This window comes from Sinocyclocheilus anshuiensis, unplaced genomic scaffold (genome assembly GCF_001515605.1).
Source record: "Sinocyclocheilus anshuiensis isolate Anshui unplaced genomic scaffold, SAMN03320099.WGS_v1.1 scaffold979, whole genome shotgun sequence".
NCBI lineage: Eukaryota > Metazoa > Chordata > Actinopteri > Cypriniformes > Cyprinidae > Sinocyclocheilus > Sinocyclocheilus anshuiensis.
In genome coordinates, this window is record NW_015544223.1 from 535,138 (window position 1) to 546,594 (window position 11,457).

General features: G+C 38.8%; 1 protein-coding gene across 1 annotated transcript in view; it reads left to right on the forward strand.

Moving 5' to 3' along the window:
- Positions 1–11,457, forward strand: part of LOC107697278 (protein PTHB1-like) — a 160,258-nt gene that overhangs the window by 14,666 nt on the left and 134,135 nt on the right. The window contains exons 7-13 of the mRNA XM_016497998.1: positions 2,090–2,174; positions 2,260–2,443; positions 3,108–3,237; positions 5,254–5,435; positions 5,986–6,062; positions 6,650–6,703; positions 6,831–6,933. Of these exons, the coding sequence (XP_016353484.1) occupies positions 2,090–2,174; positions 2,260–2,443; positions 3,108–3,237; positions 5,254–5,435; positions 5,986–6,062; positions 6,650–6,703; positions 6,831–6,933 (815 nt within the window). The remainder of the gene's footprint in view (positions 1–2,089; positions 2,175–2,259; positions 2,444–3,107; positions 3,238–5,253; positions 5,436–5,985; positions 6,063–6,649; positions 6,704–6,830; positions 6,934–11,457) is intronic.

Genomic DNA, 11,457 nt, shown 5'->3' on the forward strand with positions numbered 1-11,457 from the left:
GGTTAGCTTATAATAATGTTTTCTAATTTGAGTGGTACGGGTAGTTTTTTGCGGGAAATTCGAGCATGGCACTGCGTCATTACGTCACTTCTGTAAACATAAAGAAGTTGTCCCGGCTACTAGGCTATCGCATGTGAGGATCCTGCAGGTGGCGGATCGTTTATAGCCTTTTCTCACAGCAGCCAGAATAATTAAATGTATCATTTTGATGGCGGATTGTAATCCAGAAAGGATTATGTGTTTATGAAACACATGTGAATGAAATTAAATTATATTCCAGTTATAAATATGCTTCTGATTACAGATAGCCTGGGATTACAAAGATTTGTATTTGAAAGAAAACCAGTTCGAAGGGAGCATAATTTGCTTTTTGGGTTAAAATAATTTCTTAATATGAAATTCGAAGAGTATGACAATTAGATTAGACTGTGCAGAAATTTAAATCTAATACTAATACACAATACTCATAGTCACCAATGCTGATGTTGTTAACATAAATCATTTGAGAATAAAGTATAACAATAATAATAATTTGAACGGTTTGATGTGATATGAGCTAACCGATCTTTAGATTTAATCACCATTGGTTCCTCAGTTGGTCAGAACAAACATGGCAGACTTGTTACTTACTTGTTCAGATGGCAATATATGGTGAAAATTCTTATTTGGGTCATATATTCCAAGACGTAGGCTAGAATCTGTGATTGCGAAGTACAGTAAATATCCACACCGGTGCAGTGACTGACTGCCACACACATACTCTTCAGAACATTAGATTAATCCGCGCTGGAGCCGGAGCACAACCCACGCAAGCTAGATAATTCCACACCCAGCTGCAATTCCAGGTTTTCAAACAGAGATGGCGACAAAGAGGCAAAATTTACGGACTGCAGCTTTAATTCAATTTAACAAATCGCATTGGTTCTTGCATGTCAGGCAAGTTCAGTTGAGTTTCCGATTACCATATTTGATGTGCTCTATGTATGTGCGTTGTGCAGTATTTATATATGAATCAAAGATTAAATTAAATCTGTTCATTATATAAAGTGATTGTGTCTCTTCAGAAAACTTGAATTAAACCGCTTGATTCATATGGATTATGTTTACAATGTTCTTTTGAACGACAAAGTTTTGGGTGAATGGACTTTCAAAGGAGGTACACAAATCTCTCAGGTTTCATGAAAAGTATCGACACAGTTCTGTGTCGAAGATGAATGAAAGGCTTATGGGTTTGGAACGACATGAGGGTAAAATGATGATAGAATTTTTGTTTTTAGCTGAACCTTTAAGAAGGAAATATGATCTTCACAATCTGGCTAAAGCTGTTGAAAATGGAGATCTGAGCTGAGGTGAGACAGCAGAGCCTTTGATTCCCATAATACTCCTCATGACCTGATGATAGCTTTGGAGGACTGTCAGTGATTTCTGAATACAGTTCCAGACATGTGCACACACACACGCACACTCCGAACATGCTCACAAAGCTAAATAATCACTGCTGTGTCTCATTGCTATAAACGTTTCCCCAGACCCACCCAACATTCCTAGAGCAATTCAGTAGAAATTTGGGGTCATTTTGCAAATTCAAAACAGGATTTTCTTGTTCTTTTGAGACAAAACACTTTCCAAGAATAGGGTACTAAATTGACCTAGAAACTCCCATCGAGGAGGTCCATCATCCACTTCAGGGGGTCGAACAAAATATTAAATGAATGGTTTTGTCTTAGGTTTGTTTTATATAAGGTTTTTCAACCTTTACAACCCTTCAGCAAGTCCTTGGATATGTCTATAACATAGAAAACTAGTAAAAATAATGATCTAAAACTAAATAATTACAAAAACAATTATTTGAATATCATTTTAACAGATTATGTCAGAATTAGACACTTTTGTATGATTTTACAGTGCGTTATCTTTCTTGTTGAAAAGGTCAAGGTAAGGGTCATGGGAAATGGACTGCTTGTGTACAAGAAACCTTCAGTGCATCGTTGTTCTGGTGAAGTGAATATTGATGCATTGAACAATCTCCAGTGTCTCTGTGTTTAGATTAATTGGTGCAGTTAACATCGTCTTCTCTTTTAAAACGCAGGTATGAGACACTGGCTGTAGCCACAGATGCAGACACCAGACAAGACTCTGATCAGCAGAGCAAGAGCTCAGGGAAGAGACTGACGGTGCGTTTCCTGCCGATTGAAAGTGCTACTGTTTCCAGTGTGAGTATTTGCCTTTGGATATGACTGTGTGTATGTTTGACCTCAGGCTGACTGGACACTGGTGTTAGGAGAAGAGGCTCTAGATATCTGTGTTCCCAGCACATCTTCAGCGATGTCCTCCATCTTTGTGCTGGGGGAGAGAAATTTCTTTTGTCTCAAGGATAATGGTCAGATCCGCTTCATGAAGAAATTGGAGTTCAACCCCAGCTGTTTCTTGCCCTACGGATCAGGTGACCTATACTGCCTTTAACTCTTCATGCTGTGCTGTTTAAAGGGTTAGTTCACCCAAAAATGAAAATTCTGTCATTAATTACTCACCCTCATGTCGTTTCAAACCTGTAAGACCTTCGTTCATCTTCGGAACACAAATTAAGATATTTTTGATGGCATCTGAAAGCTGTCTGACCCTGCATAGACAGCAATACAACTGAAATGTTCCCAAGTCCAGAAACGTAGCAAGGAGATTGGTGAGTAATTAATGACAGAATTTTTTGGGTGAACTAACCCTTTAAACTTCTATAGCACATGGAAACCCACGCTTGAGAATTAATCTCTTGAATTGATGATTCAATGATAAATACTTTTTTTTTAAAGTCAGTTTTTCGCATTTTGTCGCTGCCCATATCAATGAATGACAGTGTTCACATCGGAAGCATGATGGCCGACCCTTTCTTTCATTTTGGCCACAGAACGGAGATGTGTATATGTGTGTGTTGGTGAGAGGGGTGTTGGCTTGTAGGAAAGTGAGAGATAGACGTCTTGTGGTTTGGAAGTGGATGCAGTCTATCATTTAACTACTGCATTGACTCTCCATGTGAGGCCCAGAAACCACAGACCATCTAAACACACTTCCTCCTTCATACTCAGCTGTCTTCTCTCTGGCTTTGTCTTCAGTTTCTGAGGGTTCCACCAACATCCTGATGTGTAACCATAACAACATGCTGCTGGTGTACCAGGATTTGACGCTGAAGTGGGCGTCCCAGCTGTCCTGTGTGCCTGTGGCTGTACGTGTCGCTAACTTCCCGTAAGTGAGCGCTGCCCAAATTAATCTTTCCTGTCTGTCCTTAATCTCCTTAACATCCATTCTTAGAGTTCTAAGTTAGACTGAATATGAGCTGCTGTGTGTGGTATATGCTATCATTCTCAAGGTTGTGTCTGCGCTATGTCTCTTTAAAGCATTCAGTGTTTGTGGGTTTGCTTAGAGTGGTTCTCATATGTAGAGGTAACAGATACGTCTGTAGAGAGAGTGTTTAACTGCACTGGTCTCTCTGGCCATCCTGCACAGGTCACTCACTCTGCCATTGTCCGTCCTGTCTCTCTTCTACTGGCCTCACATTAAAAGAGCGTCTGTCAGCACCACCTAAATGAGCTGATGTGCTTGTCTTGGTTCACGTCTCTAGCACACACACACACACACACACACACACACACACACACCCCATTCTCCTCAGAACACTATAGTCAATACAACAGCAGTGTGGGCTGTTTCTATGTGTGTGAGAGAGTGTGTCCCCTTTAAGGGAAGCTGCATCAACGAGTCTGTCTCTATCACAGAGAGGCAGGCCAACAGTGCAGCCTTCTCGCCTTCCACACACACACACACACACATAAACAAACACACACACTCACACACACACTCACACACACACACACACACACACATAACCACTCACACCTTCACTTTCTCACTTTACTATATTAAAGATAAATAATAAAATGCAGCTAACCATACAATCATACATAGATAGAATAGGTTAACAAATGGGCTTATCAAGGCAGGACAAAACACTTCACATCTTTTAGTTAAAGCCCATGTTTTCAATCAAACAAATGGTATTTTGTTGCAAATTCATCTGTTAGTAGAAGCAATCCAAATTAGATGCATGCCAATATGCACCTTTTCCCAAACGAGTCTGCTTTAAATTATGGTTGGCAGTTTGAGGAACACAACAAAGCATTTCAAATAAATTGTAGTTCTACAAATATTCCTTATCCATCAGTTTGACTGAATAAGCCATACATTTCCTGTCAGGCTCTATTTTTATCTGTCAGGAAAATATTGTAATGCCTGATATTTTAATGTGACATATACAAGTAATTCACAAGAATATATTTTTAGTGCGCTGTGTTCGGTTCCTCCTGATTTTTCTATTTTTCTGTAACACAATAGGAAAAACACAACAGATCCTGGACTCATGTGGTCTTCTCTCCCGATTTAATGAACACATGCCTTGAATAAATTACTGGAATGCAGTAAAAATCTCTCATCTTCTTCACAAATCCTCAATCATGTCTCTTTCCCGGCTTGTTTTCACATGGGTGCTTTAAAACATAATTTTCTCCTTTTCCCCATCCCTATCAGCAGTTTTTATGGGAAAGCAGGGAAATACAATGTTCTATCTGTCAAAATTATTGAAAGCACTTTGAAATATCCACCAGTCTTCCAGATAATGAGGGGAACATTTTTCATTCGTGCAACATACTCGTATGATACATAATCTAGACTTGCATATATTACTACAGTAATATTTAACACATCAATAGAAGACTTTTGATAAATAAATAAAATTGTGGAAAAACTAGTGAACAACTTTCCTTTATAGTCATATAAATTAAGCTAATGTCTTGATTTTTGGGGGAAAACAATCCAGGCATAACTATCATATGTGAAATACACCAAAACAACATGACAACATGACAAGTAGCATTAAAAAGTGCAAAGTTACAATGTTGTCTGTAGAGAAGTACAATCTAATACAGTCAGAAAGCAACAGTACAAAACATGGAAAGAAACCAATCACACCATGCTATTAAAAATCCTAAAAATATTCATAAATAGTCATAATGGGCACAATGTGTCTACAGTACAATAAATGGCTGTTAGCCTTCAGTCTTATTTATCAAAGCATTTTAATAAAAAATAAAAAATATATCACTTAACCAACCCTGGCCGATCATGAAGTAAGAGACCTTCAGTAGTCTAAGCAGAAAATATTTTTGTTTAAAGACAGACATGCATTGAAATGTGTTCTGTTTTCAGGGAGCTGAAGGGGTTGGTGGTGACTCTGAGCTCTGATGGTCATCTCCAGTGCTCTTACATGGGCACTGACCCCTCCTTCTTCACTGCACCTAAAGTGGATGCCCGAGAGGTCAACTATGATGAGGTTGACACAGAGATGAAAATGCTGCAAAAGGTTATTCGCGAGGCTACCAAAACCCAAGGTATGATGCACAGAATTTAGACAAAATAAATGCACGCTGTGTGTGTTAATAGATGTTAAAGGGGTCATATGATTTCAATATGCGATTTCAATTTTTCCTTTCTCTTTGAAGTGTTACAAGCTCTTGGTGCATAAAGAAGATCTGTAAAGTTGCAAAGACTAAAGTCTCAAATCCAAAGAGATATTCTTTATAAAAGTTAAGAGTCAACCACGCCTACCTAAATCGGCTCGTTCTAACACGCCCCCAACATATCTACGTCATGATGTGGGAAGATTTGCAGAGTCCAGTCCGGGTTCGTCACATGTGGTGGCCGCAAGCCCGCCCGCCTCCGCTCACTCTAGGCCGCCGGCCGCCGCTCACTCTAGCCCGCCGTGTAATAATGTTATTTTTAGCAACATCATATGACCCCTTTAACAGTAATATAACGTGCAGTACATTACAGATTATAAAAAATGTGACTTATATTTCTGAAAATACATTAATAAAATCAAGTCTTGTTCTACATCTAAATGTTCTGTCGCACAAAAATTTGTGTGTGATCTTTCTCCAGACATTCTCCCGAGGGCAGAGACTGAGGAAGAGCTCACTCTGACGGCCATAGTCTCATCTCACCTGGATGAAGTCTCGGTACAAATGCGAACACGTTTATCTCATTCATATAATTCTGCTGTTTTTATATGAAGCTCATTATAATGACTGCAGGCGATGGCAAACCCTACCTTATCCCTAAATAAAAACTTACATTATTTTTACATTTATTATTATTTATGAATCATTTTTATACACATTCACACAGGTTTAGCTTTTGAGACAAAGACACAGCTTTTTAGCTTTTTTTTCTAAAGCTACTGCTAAAAGAAAACTTCCCTGAATGTCACTAAAGAAACCTTTTGTCATATTTAGCTTAGTTTTGAAGATAGATAGTTTATTAAATACTTATACGTTAGTTAAGTTCACACACACACACACACACACACACACACACACACATCACTTTGTTTGATACAAAATTCTTATAAAATTAACTTTAATGACTACAGACTAACCTTAAACCATAACTCAAGAAAATGCTTTATCGATCATTTTTACCTTTGATGTCCACAACAGAAGGTTTTGTCAGATTTTGTGTACTTGTGGATACTGTTTTGTTTCACACACACTTTTCTGTCTCATGAGCACAGTGTGTGATTGTGTTGTGATGATCTCTCTCACAGTGTGCTGTCATACCTGAGATGAACGGCATGCCTGTCCCCTCTGTCACAGTCAAAGTGGGTGCAGCACATTTAACGCTGTTGTTTATTAAGAATATTACATTTTCATTGTGTAATAGGAGCATGTAGTGCTTTTTAATGCTGATGTGATACAGTATGTCCTGAATGTGTGCTTTATTCTCAGGTTAAAATAAAGAATCGTGGTGCAGTGCACAGCCCAAAGATGACGGTGTGTGTTCAGCCTCCTCTGGGAGTCACGCAGGACCAGTTTGTGTTGGACTCCATAGGTATGACTGTCTTTCCTTTTTTGGCATACTCTTGTCTGAATATTTGTTGAGAAAGATAGAGCTAGTGTTAGAGGACCAAGTTATTATTATTTTCTTAATAATTAAAAAGAAAACAAGTAGATAGAATAGAAATAGAATAGAAAGTTCTAGTGATAATCAAGTTGTTCAAGATAATTCAAGATAATTCAAGATGATCAAGTGTAGATGGGAGAGATGTGTCTTTTAGACGTTTCTTCAAAATGGCTAAAGACTCAGCTGCTCGGATTGAGTTGGGCAGGTCATTCCACCAGCAAGGAACAGTTAAGGTAAAAGTCTGAAAGTGATGTTGTGCCTCTCTGGGATGGCACTACAAAGTGCCATTCACTTGCAGAACGCAAGCTTCTGAGAGGCACATAAGTCTGAAGTAGTGAATTTAGGTAAAGGGGTGCGGAGCCAGTGGTGGTTTTGTAGGCAAACATCAATGCCTTGAATTTTATGTGAGCAGCTATTGGTAGCCAGTGCTTGGGCAGGTCATTCCACCAGCAAGGAACAGTTAAGGTAAAAGTCTGAAAGTGATGTTGTGCCTCTCTGGGATGGCACTACAAAGTGCCATTCACTTGCAGAACGCAAGCTTCTGAGAGGCACATAAGTCTGAAGTAGTGAATTTAGGTAAAGGGGTGCGGAGCCAGTGGTGGTTTTGTAGGCAAACATCAATGCCTTGAATTTTATGTGAGCAGCTATTGGTAGCCAGTGCAAATTGATGAACAGAGGTGTGACATGCGCTCTTTTCAGTTCGTTAAAGACTAATCTTGTAGCTGCATTCTGGAGTAGTTGCAGAGGTTTGATAGAACTGGCTGGTAGAGAGAGCATTACAGCCTGGACAGAACAAGAGCTTGAACAAGAAGTTGTGTAGCATGTTACGATAGAAAGGGCCTGATCTTCCTAATGTTGTATAAGGCAAATCTGCAGAACCGGGCAGTTTTTCGCAATGTGGTCTAAGAAATTCAGCTGATAATCAATCACAACTCCAAGGTTCCTGGCTGTCCTGGAAGGTGGTTGATGTGCCTAGCTGGGTGGAGAAATTGTGATGAAGTGTTGGGTTGGTTGAAACCGCAAGCAGTTCTCTCTTGGCAAATTTGAATTGAAGGTGATGGTTCTTCATCCAGCAAGAAATGTCTGTTAGACATGCTGAGATGCGAGCAGCTGTCATCAGATCGTCAGAATGGAATGATATCAGACAAACCAGAGGCATTATTTGCATTTTGCATGAATATGTTGGCCTTATCCAAGTTTAAATCATGGTTTTTGTGGAGTCTTTGATTGAGAGGTGAATGAACTCTGCATCTCTACCTACATTTTTGCAAAACATACCTAGTGTATGCATACAATTTACTGCAGTTTCCAGCTGAAATAAGTATTAGTGGCAGTAAAACTTCAACAACTTTTATTCCAGTTTACACAAATTATGATTACATGGGCAGATTATTGATTAATGCTAACTTATTTTTGCATGGTTGTTTGAGAAATACTATGTTATAACTTTAAAACACTTTTACGCTAGTGCATAATTTGCAAACTATACATTTTGTCAAACCTTTGTCAAATCATTTCTGCCTCTTCTTGTATAACAGCTGCTCTTGACTTGCTAAATGGACATGTAAACAAATATCACCCTGCAGTGTGGGATTTTACACCATCATCTACCTGAGGCCTTTTCCAGGGTGGGTCCATGATCACTGTCACTGCAGGACCGAATAATTATTATTTTTTTGTTTGTGGCCCAAATAATATGTCAGAGAAATTCAACTTGATGTTGGCCAACCAGAAGCCAGTGTTACATCACAGTAATGTTGAAGAGATGCGAAACCCTGACAAGCTCTTTACTTAGACATTCTACTGAAAGACCTCTGTCTCATGTTTCACCAGACTTCCATATGTCATCCAGTCCAGCAACACAATGCATGAGCCATTACAGCTTGGCAATGTGTAATGTATACTCACACGTCACACACACTCCCTCTGATACACAATAGAGAAGAATCACTTGTTTCACTCATTCTCTGCTCACTGCTTTGCTATGGTTTGACCCATTTAACTTACATTACACACACACTCAAGTCATACTTTGACAAACAAAGGAAGCTATCAGAACACATTGTGTCTAAAATAGGCCGTATTCTTTATCTGAAGCTTTAAGGGAAGTGTACCTTTACATTTTGTTATAGACTCAGAGAGTGTAGCTAATTAAGTCAGTCATTTGTTGTAATCCACCTGCAGTAACTTGACATTTAGTGTCTTACAGTGGTGTTTTTTTTTCGCCCCTTCTGGGGGTCGTAGGTTATGGGGCTTGCAACTACAGCCTCTGAATTACCAGCCCTACTACTAAACCACATCTCAAGAAAATCAATAGCATGTGTTTTGGGCATTTAATGATCAGGGCTTGTAAAATGTATGACTTTGTAAACTGTGACTTTGACATGACATAACATTTTTAAATTTTTTTTTACTGGATTCTGTACTTGTTAATTGTATTCTGTGAGATAAGATATAAATATTGAGGGTAAATATTCAACAAAAGCTTCTGTTGAGTAGTCCTTGCTTACAACAGTAAAGTGTGTTAGGGTTTAGGTTCTCCCAAATAATTTCCACTCTTCTGGGAAAGCTTTATATCAGATGTTGCAACATAGTTGCAGGGATTGTGCCCATTCAGGCATGAGAATTGGTGAGGTCAGGCCCTGATGTTGGCGATGGGTCCTGGTTCACGGTAGGCATTCCTTTTCATCTCAAAGGAATCTTGTTGCTACTAAATCCAATTTGTCCAAATTAAATAGCTTTTCACTCTCCATTGATAATTCTATAAACTATTCATCTTCTCAGGTTAAGAGTCTGGGTGTCGTCCTTGATCGTACTTTGTCTTTTGAAAAGCATGTGAACAATATTACTCAGTCTGCATATTTCCACCTACGGAATATCTTTGTCCATTCCTCACCTCCAATTCCACAGCCATTCTTGTACATGCTCTAGTCACCTCACGCATTGATTATTGTAACTCTCTTCTGTTTGGGTTAGCCTACCTCACAAACTCCTTCATAAACTTCAGTTGGTCCAGAACTCAGCTGTCCGTATAATTACTAGAACCTCCTCCATCGAGCATATCTCTCCTGTTCTCTATCATTTACACTGGCTTCCTGTTAAATATCGAGTAGAATACAAGATTCGGCTTCTCACTTTTAAAGCTCTTCACAATCTTGCACCCTCGTATCTCTCTGACTTGCTTCATATCTACACCTCGAAGTGTACTTTTGGATCTTCTTCATCTGTTTCCTTTATTGTACCCTCTGTTCGTTTAGTCATTATGGGGTCCAGGGTGTTAAGCGGTGCTGCTCCTCATCTCTGGAATTCTCTTCCACGATCTATACGAGAAAGTGATTGTCTGACTACTTTTAAATCATGTCTTAAAACGTATTTATTTAGATTAGCTTTCTCTGATCAATTTTAAATGATCTAATGTTAAACAGCTGTTGTTTTGTTGTATTGTTGTCTTGATTTTTAAGACTGTCACTCAACTGTATGGAGTCCTTTGAGTGTTTTGAAAGGTGCCTTTAAATAAAATTTATTATTATTATTAAAGATGTTCAGTAGCCTTCAAGTCTGGCCTTTGTGCGGACTAGTCAAGTTCTTCCATAGTGAATCATTTTTATGGAGATCTCATTTTATGCACAGGGGTGCTATCTATCATAATAAGGCAAAAATGGGCCCTCCACAAACTGTTGTTATTTTAATGCTACAGCATCAAGCATTAGGTTTGTATTCACTGAAATTAAGGGGCCTAGCCAAAGCTGTTAATTAGAAGGAGTGTCCACATACTGGCCAAGTGGTAAATAACAACATGTTTGACGAGAATGAATACAATGATTTGTTCTTATATACTGTAAACTTTAATAAGTTAGCAAGACTAAAAAAAAAGTGAGGTGAAACCATGAGTCTTTGATAGCCTAGTGTGACATGTTCACTGATGTCAAATTAATGGTCTTTACCATGAATCTTAGCCTCAGAAGACCTGGCAGTGTCAGAAAATTTGAGACGCTTTCCTACAGTGTGGCAGCTCTTACGGCTTGTGCACTGAAGAACCAATAGGACTGATGAATTTTGAACACACAGTTTTCTATGAGTGTATGCACACCAACTGTTCAAAATCATGCCACACTGCTGAGTAGTAGGGCTGGGTAAAAAATATAGATATCTCGATATTAATCGATTCTCATTTTTACGGAACAATATCGATTCTTAAATCCCAAGAATCGATTAGTCTTGCCTGTTTTCAGTTAATGGATGGAACATTGAAGGGTACTACTTCCCATCCAATAAATCGCAATAAGCATTGTGCGTTGGTACTTTTAATATGAAACAAAGTCTCAGATTTCAAATTCTGTCCATGTCAGATAGAAAAATAAACTGTAGAGTGGGGCATTTTGCTTAATATACAGTGGGTACGGAAAGTATTCAGACCCCCTTAAATTTTTCACTCTTTGTTATATTGCAGCC